The 21,857-nt window shown below is 39.9% G+C and overlaps 1 protein-coding gene across 4 annotated transcripts in view; it reads right to left on the bottom strand.

The window, feature by feature from the left end:
- DNAH14 (dynein axonemal heavy chain 14) overlaps positions 1–21,857 on the bottom strand; it is a 257,879-nt gene that overhangs the window by 162,438 nt on the left and 73,584 nt on the right. For all 4 annotated transcript variants that reach the window (XR_006706041.1, XM_045453286.1, XM_045453288.1 and 1 more), the window contains 3 exons: positions 19,082–19,253; positions 8,462–8,551; positions 6,324–6,458 (listed from right to left, as the gene is read on the bottom strand). Coding sequence is in view for 3 of the 4 variants with exons in the window: in XM_045453286.1 (XP_045309242.1) it covers positions 6,324–6,458; positions 8,462–8,551; positions 19,082–19,253 (397 nt within the window). In the remaining variant the exon portion in view is untranslated. The remainder of the gene's footprint in view (positions 1–6,323; positions 6,459–8,461; positions 8,552–19,081; positions 19,254–21,857) is intronic.

Raw genomic sequence — 21,857 nt, forward strand, 5'->3', positions numbered from 1 at the left:
TCTAGCAATTCCACTTCTTGGTATCTATTTGAAAGAAAACAAAAACACTAATTTGCTATATGCACCTCCATGTTAATTTCAACACTGTTTACAATGACCAACATACAGAAGCTAGCTAAACGTCCACTGATGGACGAATGGATAAAGATGTGATGTGTACACACACATGCACGCACATGATGGAATCCTACTCAGTCATTAAAAACGAAAGAAATCTCCCCATTTGTAACAGCATGGATAGATCGTGGGGTTATGCTCAGGAAATAAGTCAGAGAGGGAAAGACAAACACCACATGATTTCACTTATATGTGGAACCTAAAAGACAAAACACACCTGAGACTCACAGATGCAGAGACTATACTGGTGGTTGCCAGAGGGGAAGAGTATTGGTAGAGGGGCCAAAATAGGTGAAAGGAATTAAGAAGTAAAAATTCCAGCTATAAAATAAGTAAGTGATGGGGCTGCAATGCACAGCATGGGAATATTGTCAGCAATCCTGCATTAATTGTGTGTGACAGATGGTAACTAGACTAGTGGTGATCATTTCACAGTGTACATAAAAGTCAAATCACTAGGTTGTACACCTGAAGCAATATGATATTGTATGTCAATAATACCGCAATTAAAAGGAAATAATTATTAAACAAAAAAGACACAAATAAATAATATCAGAAATAAAAGTATGAACATTACTAGTGCCTTAAGGAAATTAAAAGGATTATAAGAGAACACCAGGAGCAAATTACATAATCCACGGGCTACAGATTCCTAGAAATAACAAAAATTACCAAAAGTGACTCAAGAACAAGTAGAAAATCTCAACAGATTTGTAACAGAGATTGAATTAGTAACCCAAATCTCTAAGGAAGTCCAAAATCAGATGGCAGATGAATTCTACGAAACACTTGAAAAATGATTAACACCAATGCTACTCAAACTCTTGCAAAAAATAGAAAAGGAGGGAATGCTTCTTAACACATTCTATGAGGCCAGAATTACCCTGATATTAAACCCCCACAAAGACACCATAAGAAAACTACAGACAGACATCCCTTATGAATACAGATGCAAAATTCTCCAGAAAGTGCTAGCAAACAGAACACAACAACACATTAAGGGATTATTCACTCAGACCAAATGAGATTTATTTCAAGAATGGAGGGGCACGTTCAACATAAGACAATCAATGTAATATATCATGTTAATAGAACAAAAGAAACAAACCACATAATCATATGAAGAGAGGCAAAAAAGCATTTTATAAAATTCCAGACCCTTTCAGGAGAAAAACACTCAAACTAGAAATAGGAAGGAACTTCCTTGCTGTGATAAGGGGTATTTGTGAAGAACCCACAGCTGACATCATACTCAGTGGTGAAAGACTGAAAACTTTCTCTCAAGTCAGGCACAAGGCAAGACTTCCCATTTTCACCACAGCTATGAAACACTGTACTGTAAGTCCTAGCCTGGTAATTAGGTGAGAAAAAAAAGTAATAAGCATCCAAATTGGAAAGAAAGCAGTAAAGGTATCTCTATTTAAATATGACATGATTCCGGGGCGCCTGGGTGGCTCAGTCGGTTGAGCGTCCGACTTCGGCTCAGGTCATGATCTCGCGGTCCGTGAGTTCGAGCCCCGCGTCGGGCTCTGTGCTGACAGCTCAGAGCCTGGAGCCTGTTTCAGATTCTGTGTCTCCCTCTCTCTCTGACTCTCCCCCATTCATGCTGTCTCTCCCTGTCTCAAAAATAAATAAACGTCAAAAAAAATTAAAAAACAAACAAATAAATAAATAAATAAATATGACATGATTCCATATACAGAAAATCCCAATGAATCTACCAAACAACTACTAGAGCTAATAAATGAACCAGCGTATTTATAGGGTACAGGATCAACATACAAAAACCAGCTGCATTTGTATATAGCACCAACGAACCCACTTCAACACAACAAAAAAATAATTACGAAAGCAATTCCATTTATAGTAGCATCCAAAGAAAAAAATGCTTTGAAATAAATTTAATCAAGGAGGAGACTTACTTACTGAAAACTACAAAAAAGAAAAAAATTTTCTTACTTACTAACAATGGACCTAAAAATGGAAAGACATCTTATGTTTGTAAACTAGAAAACCTAATATTGTTAACATGGTAATATTCTCTAATGTAATCTACAGATACTTTGTAATCCCTATGAATGTTCCTATGGCCTGTTTTGCAGAAAAAAGAATGGGATAGGCAATTCATATGGAATCCAAGGGGGCCTCAAATATCCAAAATAATATTAAAAAACAAAAACAAACCAAAAAAAATCAAAGAGGACTCATACTTCCCAATTTCAAAACTTACTAGAAAACTACAATAATCAAATAATGTATATCCTGGGACAAGGACACACATAGGACAATGGAATAAAACTGGGAGTCCAGAAACAAACGCAAACATCTATGGCCAACTGATTTTTTATAAATTATTTTAAAGAGAAAGAGAGACCAGGAGCAGGGGAGGGGGGCAGAGAGAGATAATCTTAAGCAGGCTCCACACTCAGCACAGAGCCCAATGCAGGGCTCTATCCCACAACCCTGAAATCAGGACCTGAGCTGAGATCAAGAGTCAGATGCTCAGCTGAGCTATCCAGGCATCCCTATGGCCAACTGATTTCTGACAAGAATGCCAACACCATTCTATATGGAAAAGAATAATAATTTCATTAACGAGCGGAAACTGGATATCCACATGCAAAAGAATGAAGTTGGACCCCTACTTCACTCCATATACAAAAAATTAACTCAAAATAGATGGGTTCCTTCAGTTTAAGAACTAAAAGTACACAATTAGTACAAGAAAACACAGGGGTAAATCTTCACGGCTTTGAATTTGTAAACGGATTCTTAGATTGGATGCCAAAAGCACAAGCAATAAAAGAAAAAATAAACTGGACCCGATAAAAATCAACGGCCTTAGTGCATCAGAGCACATTATCGAGAAAGCAAAATGGCAACTCACAGAACAGGAAAAAAAATTTGCAAATCGTGTATTTGATAAGGGCTTCATAAGCACAATATATAAAGAATTCTTCCAACTCAACAACAAAAAGGACAATCCAATTATAAAATGGACAAAAGATGTGAATAGATGTTTCTCCAAAGAAGATCCACAAATGGCCTGTAAGCATGTAAAAGGGTGTTCAACATCTATCAGTAATTAAGAAAATGCAGATAAAACTGCTACAAGATACCACTTCACATCCAGTAAAATGGAAAAAAACAAAGACAAGTGTAGGTGAGGATCTGGAGAAAGCGGGAAGCTTCATTACAGTGCTGGTGGTAATTTAAAATGGTTCCGCTGCTGTGGAGAAGAGTCTGGTGCTTCCCCAGAAATGTAAACAGAACTGGCGTATGACCCAGCAAGTCCACTCCTAGGCACAGATGTCCACGTAAAATGAAAACATATATCCACATAAAAGCTTGTACACAAATGTTTGTAGTGACATTATTCATAACAGCTAAAAGGTGGAAACAACTCAAATATGCATCAAAGGAGGAACAGATACATTGTGATGAATGGATCGACAAAGATTCCACAAAATGGACCATTATTCGGCCATGAAATGGAATTAAGCAGCGACACATGCTATACCTTGAATGAACCTGAAAAACATATGCTAACTGAAAGCAGCCAGAGACAAGAGGTCACATGCTGTGATTCCTCTTACACAAAACATTCTGAACAAACAAATCCATAGAGACAGGAAGCCGCCCAGCGGTTTCCAGAGAAGAGAGAGAGAAAAGGTAATGGGGAGAGATTCCTTAATGGATACGGGGTATTCTCCTGCAGTGATGAAAGAGTTTTGAAAGCAGAGAGAGGTGGTGACTGCACAACACTGTAAGTGCACGAAATGTCACTGAACTGCACACCTTGAAGTGGCTAATTACATGATATGTGAGTTTCACCTTCAATCTCACCTCACAGTAGGTAGCGAAATTATACCTTACTGCAAACCAATCCCATTCCTAGAGAGACATTTTCAAGGGATACACCTATACAAGGACCCACAGTAAACACATTACAGGGTTCCTATGATGAAGAGGGAAGAGAGGGTAAGGTTAGGAAATAAAGGAAACGAAACTGCACTAAAAGAAACTAAAGAGAAGGTCTTGAAGAGACTAATGAGCAAAAAGCCATGAACTAAGGAGGAAGATCAAAAACAATTCCATTACCTAAGGCCCTGCCACCAACCTAAATATTTTATTGTCATTACATTTTTAAAAACACCAAATTTTAAAATGTTACGCATGAGAGAATTATAAATAAATGATAGTATAGTCATGTATACAGAATACAATCACTGAAATCACACTGTAAGAAAATTTTAATGACATGGGGTTAATTCTCAGTGTACGGTATTAGGTGAAAATGCCAACATTAATAAAATTGAGGTAATTTATACGCAGTACTATCTCAATTATTTTAAAATATATTTTGTGTAGGAAAAATAATCAAAGGGAATACAGCAATGTTTGTAGTCATTCTCTCTAGGTGGTTATTAATTCTTTATGTTTTTGCATTTTCCCCAAGTTTCTCACAATTGTACATACTTCTTATGTAATTTAAAAAATGTTTTTAATAAAACAAATTCCTGCCCACAGGGCTATTGTGAGGACGAATGAGACAATTCAACTAAAAGTGCTTAGCCAGTATCTGACTCATATTTAGTATTCCATAAATATTATTACTACTGTCATAGCTCACCTCTTATTAATGACAATAATTGGTTAAGAACTAATTCAGACTTGTTGACAGGGAGGTAGAAAGAGAACAACAAAGGCTATGAACCGCCATAGGCACGATTTTGAAGCAAGGAATTGCACACTAACTGAAAAAAAAAATCCACAAAACTGAGAACTTGACTTTCTAAAACTTTTGGAATATACTGCCAACGGGTCTTTAAATAAGAGAACTGAAGTACACGTTATTTATTGGAATCTAACTTTATATTAAATAAAATATCGCTCGGCCATCAAAAAGAACGAAACCTTGCCATTTGCAATGACGTGGATGTGGAGCCAGAATGTATTCTGCTAAGCGAAATGAGTCCATCAGAGAAAGACAACACCATGGGATTTCACTCATATGTGGAATTTAAGAAACAAAACAGATGAACATATGGGAAGCGGGGGGAAGAGAAGAGAGGGAAACAAACGACAAGAGACTCTTAATGAAAGAAAACAAACTGAGAGTTGATGGAGGGAGGTGGGTGGGGGTGGGCTAGATGGGAGATGGGTATTTCTTTTAAAATTTTTTTTAACGTTTATTCATTTTTTGAGAGACAGTGAGAGACAGAGTGTGAGTGGGGGAGGGGCAGAGAGAGAGACAGAGAATCCGAAGTAGGCTCCAGGCTCCAACAGCACAGAGCCCGACTTGGGGCTCAAACCCACAAACCGTGGGATCTTCACCTGAGCCAAAGTCGGATGCCCAACTGACTGAGCCACCCAGGCGCCCTGATGGGGGATGGGTATTAAGGAGGACACATGTTGTGATGAGCACTGGGGTATTGTATGTAAGTGATGAATCACTGAATTCTACTCCTGAAACCAATGTTGCACTGTACGTTAACTACCATTTAAGTTAAAAAAAAATACATATATCATGAAAAAGTGGGAGTTATTCTATGAATTCAAGGACAATTTAACATTAGCAAATCTATCAACATAAATTATTACATTAACCAATTAAAACATAAAAAAATAGATTCTAAAAAATACTACAATAGATTCTAAAAAATTACTTCATAAACCCCCAAAAGTCAAAAACCAAAGTATAATGAGAATGGAAGAAAATTTCCAAAGTATGAAAGAGTATCTATCATACACCAAGAGCAAATACCATATTAAATGTAGAAATATTAACTGCATTTCAGATAAAGTAAGGAATAAGATGTTATTATGGTTAACGTTGTTTTGGAGGGTTAATCAATGCAATAAGAGTATAAATTATATAAATAATACAAAAGAGACAAAATTATATTCACTGAAGATGATTCAACTGATCATCTATAAAAACAATTACAACTTACCATTACCAGTCCATTAAGGTGACTAAATACAAAATAAATATACAATTTGCTACATTTATTTTACACTAGTAATTACTAGTTTGAGATTCAAATGAAAAAAATAAGTCCCATTTACTACAATGATTCCTAATTACAAGATTCCCAGCAATAAATTTAATAAGAATATACTTATATAAATAGGATATAAAATGTTACTGAAGTATAAAGATCTGAAGAAATAGAGAAACATTTGGTTAGTACACAATTTACCTGTGAAATAGATTCGCTTTCTTTAGTTGATAGGAAGTCTTCAATTGGTAATAGTGTTAATGCCCTTTCTAAAATTCTTCTGACTGTTGTCTTTCCTCCACCTGTTGGGCCTACTAACATCACACCAACACAAGTCTAAAACAAAATTGCAAATTTATGATTTAATTTTGGTTTACTGATGGTTCAGCTAAATTGAAATCTGAAGGTTCTTATTTACAAATACATCTTGATATCCACAAACCCTTCCTTCAAATTATTGTTCAATCTCTTGTAATCTGTGTTCTGTTTTCATTGACTAGGTTAATGTCAAAATGTACAGAGATCTAATTTTCAAATTCAAAACATAACTGTCAATTCTTATTTTTGACACTTTGTCTCACTTTCCTATTCTCCTTTATTTCTGTACCTTTCTCGAAAATTGGTTTCTGTAATATGTTTTCTCTCAGCTTTCCTCTTCTGAATTTTTTCTCTTTTGAGTTTTGAATGCCATTTCCGTGTTAGTCTTCCCTAATTCATCCTTCTCTCTCTATCTCTCTCTCCTACATTGGCCTTATCCTGTCTCATCAACTTGAATATCTCTAACTACAACCTGAGTTCTAATGACTTCCTAATGTATGCATTTCTTCCAGTCTCTGGTTCTGTGTGCCTGAGTGAAATTTTGGTAGTTTACTGTATATTTCCATCTGGATATCTCACAAGATTTTCAGAGTCAACATAATCTACTCTACACCTTCTTTTCACACTTGTCACTTCTCTTAATTCCTGATCTAGTAAATAAAATCACTAGCTATATATTGTCCAAAGTCCCTCAGCTCTTATAAAACCTGCTTGATTCCATCTTCTTCTCCAACCCGATCACAATCGCTGTTATGGAGTGAAAGTCTGTGAATGTCTGTGTCTCTCTCAAATTCAAATGTTGAAGCCCACATCCAATGTGATAATGTTGGAAGTGGGGCCTCTGGTAGGTAATTAGGTTTAGATGACGTCATGAGGGTGGGTCTGTGATGGGATTAATGTCCTTAGAAAGAGAAGCAGAGAGACCAGTTCCGTATCTCTCCACTATGTGAGGACGCAGTGAGAAGGTGGCCACCTGCAAGCCAGAAGAGGGCTCTCACCAGAAACCAAACCTGCTAACACTTCTATCTTAAACTTTCCAGCCTCTAGAACTGTGAGAAATAAATGTGGCTTAAACCGCCCGGTCTATGGTATTTTGTCATATCCTCCCAGATGGACTAAGCCAAGGGGGAAAGGGTCAGATGGTGAAGCTCGCCCTCTTCTAGACTACTGTAATAGTAGTAAAGGAAGGATTATTTTTAATAACGCATCACACACATACATTAAAATTCAAATATGGATGAAGCTAAGACATTTTTTCCCTTCCATTCCAATCTCTTTATCCTCATGGAGGAAAATAAATGCCAGACAACTTAAAAATGGAAAGTGCAAATATCAGAAACTTTTAGAAAAAATTACAGAAAATATCTTTATGAAATAGGATAGAAAAGATTTCTAAAAATTCAGAAAAACACAAACCATAACAACAAATCAATAGACTTTACTGCATTAACAACAACGTCTCCTGCACAACTGAACTCTAGGAACATTTCTGAAAACCCAAGACTTGGAGAATTTATTTGCAACGCATATAAACAATTAAGAAATAGGATATAAAATGCATAATGAAAAGCCTACACGTTTGGTAAGAAAAAGACAAAAAACTCAACTGAGAAATGAGTATATCACATAATCTGGCAATTCACAGGACACTCAAATGGCAAGTAAATATAGACAAAGGCATACAGTTTTACCAGTCATCGATGAAATGCATCACCGTTTCCAAATGGTTCATTCACAGGGATAGGAAATTCAAAGAAGGTGTAGTTATGGAAGGCCACATTTATACCACATTTGTGGGGTTTTTTACAATTATGTATTAAGGGGATGAAGGTGAAGAAAATGAATCTGTTCAAAGTTAAAGTGAGGGCTGAATAACCACATGTGGGTAAATAAATGAGTAAGCCACTTTATTCTGAAGAATATTAGACTAGTTCTTTTTTATCGTTATCCTGGTTTTCTCCTTGATCAGACCTATTATAATTCAGGAGCAAAGAAGTGCCAACATGCCATTCTACACTTACCTGAAGTTGATTATAAAACTGTATGGTTTTCTTGTTCTGAGCTGGCCACTGATGGAAACCCAACTGTTGTGTTGCAATAGATACTACTTTCTAAAAGAAAATAAGTACGTTTAAAATGCATTGCAAATTGAACCCTTAATATATAATCCTATAAAATCTCTCTTAACTAGGTACTGAATACTGCACTTTAAGGTAGTAGTTCTTAATTTCTTAGTTCCTCAACCTGATTATTACTTTCCCCCCAAACTACGATACACACAAAATTTTATGTTGACAGATCCCTGGTAGCAGATTCATAGACCTTCCCTCAATTTAGGAATTTATTCTTTAGGATGTATTTAAGAACTATCTGTTACCATAGTACGAGTGTCTAATTATCCTACACTAAAAGAAAATTTAAGAGTCTCTATCTTTGTGTAATTCCAATCACCATTAAGGTAGATTTTCAGCTCTGTAACAAGTATTTTAATGTTTCCATGTTCAGAATATTCTAGGATAGTAAGTACAATTTGTTAAGATTGAAGACTTGATGTGGTTATATATTAAAACATCCAGAAGTGGCTGCAGCTTGGAAAGATGCTTAATATTATAACACAGGAATTATGAGGGCGGCCAGGTTTCCTTCCACAGTGGGGTCAATACTATTGGTAATTGTCGACAGAAAAAAGCGGGATTTATCCTTTTTCTCACCGACCTCTCCCAGTCCATTTCCCGTTCCTTGCATTCCCACAGTGGGACAAGGGAGCAGCTGAAGGAGACCCAGAACACTCAGCAGGGGCTGTACAAACAGAGAAAAAGTAGTTCCTATGGCAAGGCCCCTGGGGGTAGGAAATCAGCTGAGAGCAATCTCATTTAAGTGGAGTTGATGAGACACCCACTTCAGGCGTGTACTTGGAGCGGTTTTAGATGCAGGGGCTAGGAGTCCTCTGCCACGGATAATACAAACCTAGACATCTCCCTGGATGTAAGCAAACAGGCCCGCAGGAGTGGACTAGGGATAGCATGGCTAGCACAGAAGATCAGCAGAAATGGGACAGTCAAAGAAGAGATATTTGGACAGGTAATCCTAGTTGGCTGAAGGTTTTCACAGAAGGTTTTAACATAAAATCATAATCGTACTGTCAAGTATTTATGGCTGTAAACGATGTTCCGTAGAGTCAACCGGATGACAAACTATATATAGTTTATTGCAGGATATGGTTTCAGTAATTCTCTGTTAATCCCTTGGTTGCTCTGAGTTAATGACCCTCCCCCACCCACACTGTTAGATACTGTCAGCGACAGAAACGTGAACAAGCTGGATATATTCCAATCGCCCATCGCATGCAATTCGGATTCTTGTATCTCAAATGAACAAGAAGTCTAAACAGCATGCCTACAGAATATTTATTTAGTAACATATATTCCTGTGTGGATATGCTATATGACCGATCATTGTGTAAACCATCAAAAATACACCATTAAATAAAAGACTGGATTATTCGAAATTTAATATTAAAATGATAACTTTAAATCGTGATCTTTGTGTTATTTCTTGAGCCATACATTGCTATTTGGTAACATTTTATTAACAGTTTGTTTATTTAACAGTTGAGAGCCTGCATATTTAGCAATATAAAAATTGTATGAAGGGGAAAGTAGCAGAATACACTGATAGGTTTTACAGAAAACTTTTCTATAAGCTCAGGCTGCAAAAAACTGTAAAACTGATGAAAACGTGAATATATAATGAAGTTAAAAAGTCACATCATCGATGTGCATGTAGAAATGCTACTATGATGGCCACGCTATTTGTTTTAGCTGTGACTTGAGAAATGTTAAGGGTAACACATATGTGGAGGAAGGAGAGGAAGGAATTTGTGGGTCCTGTCGGGTTGGGATGAAAAGTGCTTATATAAGACAGAGAAAGCAAGACTTGTCAACTAACATCTTCCTTCCTTTGTTCTAGCAAAGTGAAAATTCTCAAAATGTAAATGTAGATATTCAAAATACAGGCAATAGCTTAGGTGCAAATATCCACTGTGCTTCCCCTGGAAACCACGCAGAGCACCACAGAGAGATATGCATAGAATTGATATCAAACTGCATTTTTATTAAAATAAGAACACAAAAAAATACGTACAAGATCTAAAACTCATGTAAGTGCTGTGAGAATAGGTAAGCTTATTCAGCTTACTTAGCTTAGAGTTTGAACCTACAATTTGGTGGTCTGGAAAAGTCCAACTCGTTTAATCATGTGGAAGAGAGAATCTGACAGGGTAAGTCTCCTTGCTATCAACTTAGAGAACTAAAAATAAATGATTACATATTAAAAGGGCTAACAGAATATGAAACTTCCTAACTAGAGAATTTAAAGTGAGGTTTAGAATATCAAAGACAAAATGAAAGTTTTAAAAACTCCCAGAGAGACTTCCAGGGAAGTTGGCAGAGTAGGAGGACCCTGGGCTCACCTCATCCCGCGGATACAATGGCTACAAGGAGACAGCGCTAACATCCGCGTAAATGACCCATAAAATGACCCGAAGACCGGCAGGACAGACTCCCCACAGCTAAACATAGACCAGAGGCCACACTGAAGAGCGTAGGAAGGGCAGAGATGGAGTCGGGAACCGAACTGACCTGTGACACTGTCCGTGGGAGGGAGGGACCTGTGGACATGGAGGGAGAAGAGGAGCAGACCCCACCCCGGGCACCCCAGACATAGGGGTGCTGCATGGGGAAGACAAATCCCCGTAACATTTGGCTTTGAAAACCAGAGGGGCCTAACTTCAAGAGTTCTTACTATCAGTGGGGCTTAACACCTGGAACTTTAAATATCAGCAGCTCGGACAGGAAGTTGAGTCCTTGCCCTTAAAGACACAGCACAACAAACGGCCCCTCTGAGACATAGCAAAAAAAAAAGCAGCAGTTTGAAAAACACGTGGGGTACACGGGAAGAGGCTTACTTGCTCATCTCGGAACGCGTGCTAGAGGAGCGGGGATCTTCGGAGACTTGTCCAACAACAAAGGAGCTGGTGGGCACCATTTCCCTCCCTCGTCCCCTGGCCTAGGTACACAGACACCTGCAGGAACCGGTGCAGGGGGACACTCTCCAGCCGGCCTGCTAACAGTGTGCTCCACCCCGTGTTCTCCTGCAGACACACCACCTCCGGCCAGGCCTCAGCTCCGGGTCCCACACGCACCCACGCAAACCTTGCTAACGCCTCTCACCCCGCCCCTGCACCTTCTCCTGCAGACCTGCCCCTTCCAACACACCCTCGGCAGAAGCCTATCCAATGTGGGACCACAAGCATGGCAGGGTACAAACAGTTCCAACGGCGACCAGCACCACTCTGAGGTGACTCCTGACCCAGGGAAAGGGTGGGATAACCACACGTATGAGTTTGACTCTAGCCCCACCCAACACAGGGAATATGTCCTGTAGTCTGACGCCACCAAAGCTCTGGCAAATGCCAGGCCTGGCCCGACTTGAGCCCGGGGAACCCCAGACTGGCCCACTAACAACACAAGGACCTTGCCCACAAGAGGCAAAGGGAGACACTGCAGACGACTGGACTGAAGGCAAAGGCGGCTGAGCCACAACAGTAGGACACAAGCATCACACAAAGGAGACGCCCCTGAAGTGCCAAGTTCTAGTGAACAGAACAGAGGGCACCATAGGACTTCTTTGTAAGACCACTGCTCTCAAGAGCAAGAGACGTAGATGACTTTCCCAACACATAAAAACGGACACAGAGAGACAAAATGAGACAGGGGCATATGTTCTAACTGAAGGGACAGGAAAAAATTCACATCAAGAGATCTAAACAAAACAAAGATAAGTCATATGCCTGATGGAGGATCTAAAGTAACAGTCATTAGATACTCACTGGACTTGAGAAAAGGGTGGAGGACCTCAGTGAGACCATCACAGAGAGAAAACAAAAAAAAGAACCCATCAGAGATGAAGAACTCAACAACTGACATTTAAAATACACAAGAGGGAATCAACAGCAGACTAGAGGAAGCAGAAGAATGGATCAGCAACTTGGAGGACAGAGTAATGGAAAGCAATCGAGCTGAACGGAGAGAAAAAAGGGAATAATAAAGACTGAGAACAGGTTAAGAGAATTCAGCAACACCTTCAAGTGTAATAACATTTGCATTATAGGGATCCGAAAAGGAGAAGAGAGAAAAAAGGGGGCAGAACATTTATTTGAAGAAATAATGCCAAAAACTTCCCAAATCTGGGGAAAGAAACAGAAATCCAGATCTAGGAGGCACAGAGAACCCCCAAAAAAATCAACCCAAGGAGGTCCACAAAAACACACACAGTAATTAAAATGGCAAAAAGTGGTGATAAAGAGAGAATTTTAAAAGCAGCAAGAGAAAAGAAAACAGTTACATACAAGAGAAACCCCATATGGTATCAGCTGATTGTGCAGCAGAAACTTGGCAGGTCAGAGGGAGCAGAATGGTATATTCAAGGTGCTTAAAGGAAAACACCTACAGCCAAGAACACTCTATTCAGCAAGGCTGTCCTTCAGAACAGAAGGAGAGACAGAGTTTCCCAGACAAATTTCAAGGAATTCATGACCACCAAACAGCCCTATAAGAAATGATACAGGAGATTCTTTGAGTGAAAAGGAAAGATCATAAGCAGAAGAATAGCAGGAAGCATAAAAGAGGTAAAACTACATGTATCCATAAAAATCAGCCAAGGGATTCACAAAATAAAAGGATATACAGTATGACACCATATACCTAAAATGTGGGGGGGGGGGGGATTTAAGAATGCACTCAAGGGGCAAGTGGGTGGCTCAGTCAATTGAGCGTCCGACTTTGGCTCAGGTCATGATCTCACGGCTCGTGAGTTCGAGCCCCGCGTTGGGCTCTGTGCTGACAGCTTAGAGCCTGGAGCTTGCTTTGGATTCTGGGTCTCCCTCTCTCTCTCGGCCCCTTCCTCACTCATGCTGTCTCTCTCTGTCTCTCAAAAATAAATAAACATTAAAAAAAATTTAAAAAAAGAATGCATTCAATATATGGAATTATTGAGTTCCTATACTTACCCCTAAAATTAATACAACACTGTATGTTAACTACATCAGAATTAAAATTTTAAAAATAAAGAAATTAAACAAAAAACAAAAAAAACCCTACAAGAAACAATAAGTGTGGGCGAGGATGTGGAGAAAAAGGAATCTTTGTGCACTGTTGGTGGGAATGCAAATTGGTGCAGCCACTGTGGGAAACGGTATGGAGGTTCCTCAAAATAAATAAGTAAATAAATAAAATTATCATATGATCCAATAATTCCACAGTAAACAATATGAAAACAGTAATTTGAAAAGATGTATGTACCCCCATGTTTACTGCAGCATTATTTACAATAGCCAAGATATGGAAGGAGCCCAAGTGTCACTGGTAAATAAATGGATAAAGAGGATGTGGTATAATACACAATGGAATATTATTCAGCCATAAAAAGAATGAAACCTTGCCATTTGCAACAATAGGGATGGGACTAGAGAGTATTATGCTAAGCAAAATAAGTCAGTCAAGGAAAGACAAATACCATATGATTTCACTCATCTGTGGAATTTAAGAAGAAGACATCAATATATATACCACTTATATCTTCAAACTACATAAGGCCAGCAATTGATGGAAAGGCCGGGAAAAAATATGTATCAACAATTGTAGTTAAGATCTTAATAGACCCCTTCCAGAAAATGATGGATCAATAAAAATGAAACAGATATCAAAGGGACAGAATAGTGTAAATATATAACATTACATCCAATGGGCACAGAATACATACTGTTTTAAGCACACATGAATCACTTATAAAACAATACCATTAGGGGAGGTCGAAAAGCTCAAAGAAGGTTATCTCAAAGGGATAAATACATACGGGACAGCATATTGTCCCCAGTCAAAACTAACCATGAATGGAGATTAATAATAAAAGGGTAGTTTAGATTCTCCGAATTTGGGAAAAAACAAACTCCTGGGCGACAAATAGTCATAAAGGCAATTAAGAAACCTTTCTAGAGAAATGCTAATTAAAACACTACATGTGAAAACTTGTGGAAGACAGCCAAAAGAGTATATAGAGGAAAACTCAGATCTTTAAATACTTGAGGAGGAAACACAGGTAAATAAACTAAGCATTAAACTCAAGAAACTAGGAAAAAGGAGAACAAGTCCAATGAAATAAAGGAATATGTAAATAGTGAAGGAAAGAAATCAACCAAATAGACAAAAAAAAAAAAAAAAAAAAGGGAAAATAATCAAAACCAAAAGTTAGCTCTTTAGAAAACTATTGGCAGACCTCAAGAAAGAATGATCAGTAATGAGAAAAAGAAATAACTGTAGCAGAGACTGAAAACTGAGGAGAGTGGGAGAAATAAGTTAATACATTTAGAAACACAGAAATGTTATATACAAAATAGGGAATGTGATCGCTAAGTGACAAAAAGTTAAAATAGTAGTCAAAGCTTCTCCTTCCCACCCCTACAAAACCCAGATCCAAATACTTCCATAGTGAGTTTGACCACAAATCTATGCAATAGTTCATCTCAATCTCATGCAAGTTTTTTTTCAGAAAACAAAAGAACATCTGTCATTCAGCCTATTTTGAGGAGCTAGTAATAATCTTGGTTCTAAAAACAGATAAGGATAGTTCACGTGTAAGTGTACATGTGAAAATCCTAAATAAGACATTAACTAACTTCCTCTTGGTGTGTTAAAAATCACATGGCGATAAAGCATGGAGTATCCCAGGAATGTGGGAGTGATTTCACACCGGAAAAGTATCATAAGAAGAACAGGAGACCCAAGGACTGGAGGGAGGAGGTCCCACTGTCTGTATGATGGGAATCCCCAAGAGGACACACAAAATCAGAGCTAATTTTGGACAAATAAGAGAATTCAGCAACGTTGCCATATTCGAGAGGAGCTTCGAATCAAAGGCATTTCGATACACCTGTAATAAACCCCTAGGAGTATCATAAAAATATGACACCACTTTCACCAAAACCTCTACGACATCGGGAAGCAGCTGAGTGTCACTAGGCTGTGCCGCAGTGACACAGCTGAGAAGAGTGGGAGGGATGAGGCCAGGGGCCTGGGGAGCACAGGAAGTTCATGGGTGCCTTTCCGGCAGAGTCACAGGTATCACTTCTAATTTACAAAGATTCAAAAAAAAAAAAAAAAGGCAGGTAATACTGTTGTGTAAAATTGGGCAAAGAGACAACAGAAAGGGGAGAAGAGACACGAACTAATTTTCCTCATTGTTCATATCAGGGAACTAACAGACAATACCCAAGTAAGTAGGAAATTATGGGTATTACTCTAAAAATGTACCCTTAGAGTAAAATATTAACCTGCAGGAACATCAGCAGAATAAAACAAAAGTTAAAAAACCACTTCACTCGGTGGAAATTATAGTTTGAAAGAAAAATAGTCCAAAAGTATACCAGGCAAACAAAAAATGGAGTAACAGTCCATTCAAGTGGACTTCAAGCCAAAAAGCAGTAGCCAAGAAATGCAAAAGCACTGTATATTATTAAAAGGCACAACTCATACAATGACTCGGTATTGATGTTTGTATATCAAACAACATACTAACAACTAGGAGAAGACAGAGATCCTAAGAGTTAACATTCATGTGCTAGTAGGAGACATCCCCTCACTTCTCTGGGCCCAAGGAAAACAAGTACACAGGTACACGTCTGGCTATAAGGACACAGAACATAATCAAGAAGACAGAGAAAATGGGGTTGAGGGTTCAGAGAAGGTACTTTTGTTCTGCCCAACAGCCTGCGGGGACACGAAGCCACCACACCAGCGCTCCCAGGGACAGGAGCCCACAGAGTCGGAGTTGGGAGCAGGTGCAAGCTCCTGGTAGGTCTTTCCCACCACCCAGGGCCTTCTCCCCATGCACAGCTTAGGTAGGACCCACGTGGAACTTTCCAAGACCCTGCTGTGCGTGGTGTGAACTGACCAACCCCGGCTTAGCCTGGAGCCCCCAAAGCACGCCACCCACGGACCCTGATGAAGGCATGTGCCGGGGGCCTGGCTTCTCTCTGCCTGCACCCTGCCCTGAGGGGCCCTGGAGGCCTGTACAGAGTACTTCCCGTAATAAGCATCTTGATTTCAGTGTCTCTCGTGGTCTCTTGCTGACCGTGGCTCACCCTCCCACATCCTGTGCTCCACTTAACAAACGCTAATTTAAGAGTCGTAACAAATGGAGATAAACTGAACTCTGTCTATATTTGCAGTTGATAAGAGAATATATCTTTTTTCCATGTGCATAGGGAATATTCATAAAAATTACCTATATATTAGGCCATTAAAAAGTCTAAATTAAATTCTTAAGGAAAAATAACAAAGATAATATTCTCTGAACATAATTCAGTAAGTAATTCAGTAAGTACTTGGTAACAGAATCAGAAAATAAAAAGATTCTTTACCTGGAAATTAAAAGCATGAAAAAACTCTGTCTTAAAAGAACACTTAGGAGAGGGCACTGGGTGGCTCAGTCGGTTGAGCATCCGGCTTCGGCTCAGGTCACGATCTCACGGTTTGTGAATTCGAGCCCCATATTGGGCTCTGTGCTGACAGCTCAGAGCCTGGAGCCTGCTTCTGATTCTGTCTCCTTCTCTCTCTGCCCCTCCCCCTGCTCACATCTGTCTCTCTCTCTCTCTCTCTCAAAAATAAATAAACATTAAAAAAATTATATATAGGGGCGCCTGGGTGGCGCAGTCGGTTAAGCGTCCGACTTCAGCCAGGTCACGATCTCGCGGTCTGTGAGTTCGAGCCCCGCGTCAGGCTCTGGGCTGATGGCTCAGAGCCTGGAGCCTGTTTCTGATTCTGTGTCTCCCTCTCTCTCTGCCCCTCCCCCGTTCATGCTCTGTCTCTCTCTGTCCCAAAAATAAATAAACGTTGAAAAAAAAATTAAAAAAAAATTATATATAAAAAAAGGAACACTTAGGGAAAAAAAGGAAGAGTTAGCTATCGAATTTCTAGAGAAAAAATGCTTGGGAAAACCCTACCTACCTGAACGTAAGCATATGTAACTAAAGCAGTGCTTGGATGAAGTTATATAGTTTTATGAACTTACATTAGTAAAAAAATAAACTACATGGATTAGACATCTTCCTCAAACAGCTGGACAGAGAAAAACAACACAAAACCCAGAGGAATAAAGGAAGATACTTAAAAAATATTAATATGGGTATTGAAAGACTGGAAATCAAAAAGAGGTATTAAATACATAAAAAGCTGGTTTTTTTGAAGAAAGCAATTAGATAAACTTCTAGGCAATCTATGTAATGGAGAAAACCCAAGTTAAGAAAACAAGAAATGACCAGGCAAATGACGTCTGAAATTGGAAACTGAAAGGATATCAAGGTAGGGGTTTGCTCAAATCCACATGGGGCGTTCTAACACTTGAATGAAATGAGAATGTTATCTAGTTTAACGAAACTGACCCAGGAGGGACATGAAATCTAACTAGACCAGAACCATGAAAGAACTATCCTGTCATAAAACTCCTGGTCCACATGGTTTTCAAGGAACATGCTCCCAAATACATAACCTAATGAATGAGCTTTTTTGCGAAGTGCTTCATGTGGCCTACAAATAATACGTATTCTGCGCCTGTGGGGAATGAAGTCACATATATAGCTTATGCCTGTATTTAAAGAACAGATCATTATGAAGGTGTTTCAACTATAAGCTACTGAAACCATGTGTTTTTTTTTAATATGAAATTTATTGTCAAATTGGTTTCCATACAAAACCCAGTGCTCATCCCAACAGGTGCCCATGTATTTTAAAATAAACTTTACACAGTCTTTTTGAAAACTGGGCAGGATCCCAGGGAAAGGAATCTGTGGGTTTGATGGCCTGACACCTGATAAAAGCCTGGGAAGAGCCAGAGAACTGGGAGAAATCCAGGACAGAAAGAACGGCAGAAGGACAAAGGATGGGAGATCCTGGAGCGGTGGCCCGGTTTGGCCAGACCGTGGAGGCATCGTGAGAATATATGTCAGGGTAACTGATTTTGGGTTTCGTCCAACAGTGGCTTTGTTGATGTGATCAAACATATGTTTCTGGAAAGCACTGCTGGTGGCCACCGGTCCCAGATGAGGCCAGGGGGTAGCGGGAGGCTGGCTCCCAGTACGAGAGCTGTCGAGGTCCCACCCACACGAAGGCAATGACCGTAAGGCCGCAGGTGTAAGAGGGAAAACAGAGGGCTCTACAATCATTAACACCTAATCTTTCACGATCACAAACTATTTGCATGTTAAAGTCTTTTTTCATAATTCTGACCTAATTTGATTCTGAAAGCACCCCTTTACAGGAGGAAGAGAAAACATTATCACTCCCATTGGAAAGATGGGAAAACCGGGAAACCAAATAGAGAGCACCTTCTTCGCTTGAAGCTTCTTCGTCGAGGCCGTGTCTCTCCCAAAGGGAAAATATACGTGCAAGTATTTTTATCCCCCCAGTTATAACAGGAATAGACTATTTCAGGAAGAACTATAATATTTTTAACTTACATTACGCTTTTTATCCTAATTAATATTCCACATCTAAACCACTTGTGACGATTTCCAAAAGTCTTATTACCTCCAAGGCAACTTGATTTTCTGTCGAAACTGCTGCTCCAGGAAAAATGTCTGCCATGATCTTTTCAAAAAGTGGGACATCTTCAGGGAGAAATTTTGGTAAACTAGCTTCTCTTACAGCCTCGGTAAGGATCAGACTTTCATCCGTTTCAGAAAGCTCACTATTGGTGTTACTTCGGGGGGGAAGAAAAGACATATAAAGAACAAGTTAGCAAGTACGCTCTGCTGACATTAAAGGCCATCCTTAGTCTTTTTTAGAGGTGGCCACCCCACATCCTTTCCCCCTCTCCTTCACTGCAGAGCAGCCACGTGGTGTGGGTGAGGCTAACCTGGTCCCCAGATCCAGAGACGGACCGTGGCTGGTCTCGAACAATCAGGATAATGCCACTCCCCAGTCACTGATTCAGGGATGGGCATTGTATCAGTAAGGTGTTTCAGCGGCCAACAACAGAAGTTCATGTGGGCTAATATGAAATGGAAAGTAACATGATGATTTATTAAAGATCTCTAGGTGGGCCAGAGAAGTCGACTCGCAGGCTATATAGCTGGGAACAGTGGCCAAGACTATGCTACAGAACCGGTCCTGTGAACACCTGACAGCTAACGAAACAGGTCCAGGAGCCTTGCATGTAAACGCCATTCATGCTGTGACCAGGACTGCTGGCTGCACCTGCTACTCCTGGCCACTGGCTGTCACCCTTGCCTGAATGCCCTCTGTGCAGATCCAATTTCTTTTCCCACTAGCTTCAGGTTCAGACTGTAGTTTAACTGTCTCTGGTTTGCCCAGGCTGTATGTTTAAGTCATGGTTATAAGGGAGTTTTGAAAGGCAAGAATGGGGGCGCCTGGGTGGCTCAGTCGGTTAAGCGTCCGACTTTGGCTCGGGTCATGATCTCACGGCCCGTGAGTTCAAGCTCCGCATCGGGCTCTGTGCTGGCGGCTCGGAGCCTGGAGCCTGTTTCAGATTCTGTGTCTCCCTCTCTCTCTGCCCCTCCCCTGTTCATGCTCTCTCTCTGTCTCAAAAATAAATAAACTTAAAAAAAAAAAAAAGAAAGACAAGAATGGGGCCTAACAAATGTTCCTTAAAGGAACGTGATCCCAGCTCTGGTCAGTGGCAGTCACGAGGACACAGTGATTCCAATGCCCTGTGTGTTCAGAGTGGTTTGGGACTCGGTTCAGTGGGGCGGGTGGCTCCAGGGATCCTTCCAAACCACCAGAAAGGAAGCCGACCAAGCCAGGATGCGCAGGGCTGTAGTGCTGACAACATCACAGAGAAATAAAGCCGAAACTGGCATCCAAGTCATCAGACCCCGCCCTCCTCTGCATTTTCTGATTGAAACAGTAAATTCCTCCTACTGTTTAAGCCAGCTTCAGTTTTCTGTTATTTGCCACAAAGGGCTCCAGATGTAAAAGCTGTCACATAATATGTTGTCCCATAACAACATTTTACACATTTATCCCTTTACCACATATTCTTATATATTAAACAGGCAACCGAAAGAAATAACTGCATGTGGTGTGATACAATTGTAGAGAGGCAAAGGAAGAAGAGTTTTCTGCGCAAAAGTGTCCTTCTCCTCTCCTGTCGACGGATGGTCCAGAAATTCTTCATCAGGATGGTGGTAATTTTTAAGTCTTCGATCCTTAGTAAAGATAGGTAATAGCTAACATTTATTAGGTACTTTTTACTGGGCACTTTTTTTTTTTTTAAACTTTAGTTTTGAGAGACTGCAAGTGGGCAGGGGCAGACAGAGAGGGAGACACAGAATCTGAAGCAGGCTCCAGGCTCCAAGCTGTCAGCACAGAGCCTGATACAGGGCTCTGTGCCTCAAGATCATACTCATGGACCTCGAGACCATAAGCTGAGCCAAAGTCCGACACTTAACCGACTGAGCCACCCAGGTGCCCCTTCAAGATTTCTAGGTTTCTTTTTCTGAGAACTGTCCTTGGCCCTACAATGTCTTCCCTGCATTTTCTAGGCAGTCCTCACGCGTCATGGGGATGACCAATCCCACCGTGACAGGAAATGCAAACACCTTTCTTCCAGTTTATCATCTGTCTTCTGACCTTACCGTGTTTTTCGACCATTATCAATCAGTCTTTACCTTTATGGCTTCTGGATTTTGAGTCTTAGTTTTAAAGGTCTTCTCTAGTTGCAGGGTATAAAGGGCATTTTGTTTCTTCAAATACTTGTATGTTTTTAGTGCTTTTTTGGTCCTTTTATCCAGGAAAATGATGCTGACTGCGGCTCCAACTCGGTCTTATGCACATGGCAGTCTAGTTCCCCATCAGCACTCACTGGAAGTCTGTTCTTGCCTCACAACAGATGACAGAATACATGCCCAGTCGTGAGGTCCTGCCTCTGGGCTTGCTCTCCTGACCCGATGGCTCGCCTCTCTGTCCGTGAGCCAGCACCACGGTGCCGGGACCAGTGAAACTCCATGATACATCTCAATACTTACGGGGATATTTCTCCTTCACTGCCCTCACTTTTAAACATTTTTCTAGCTAGTCTTTATTGTTTGTCTAGGTGAACTTTAGAATCAGCCCACCTAAAAACAAATAATACCTTTAGGTATATTCACTGGGCTGTGTTTCTATCTATAAATGAACATTTAGAGTCTTTAAATCTTTATGATGCTAAGCCCTTTAAGATGTTATAATATTACGTACCTGGTATATTATTTCATTTATTCACATTTTCATTTGTGTCCTTTACGAATGTTTTCTTCGTGTGGGTTGTACACATTTTTCATATAGGCATATTCATATAGGTTTT

The sequence above is a fragment of the Leopardus geoffroyi genome, chromosome C3 (assembly GCF_018350155.1).
Source record: "Leopardus geoffroyi isolate Oge1 chromosome C3, O.geoffroyi_Oge1_pat1.0, whole genome shotgun sequence".
NCBI classification, from domain to species: domain Eukaryota; kingdom Metazoa; phylum Chordata; class Mammalia; order Carnivora; family Felidae; genus Leopardus; species Leopardus geoffroyi.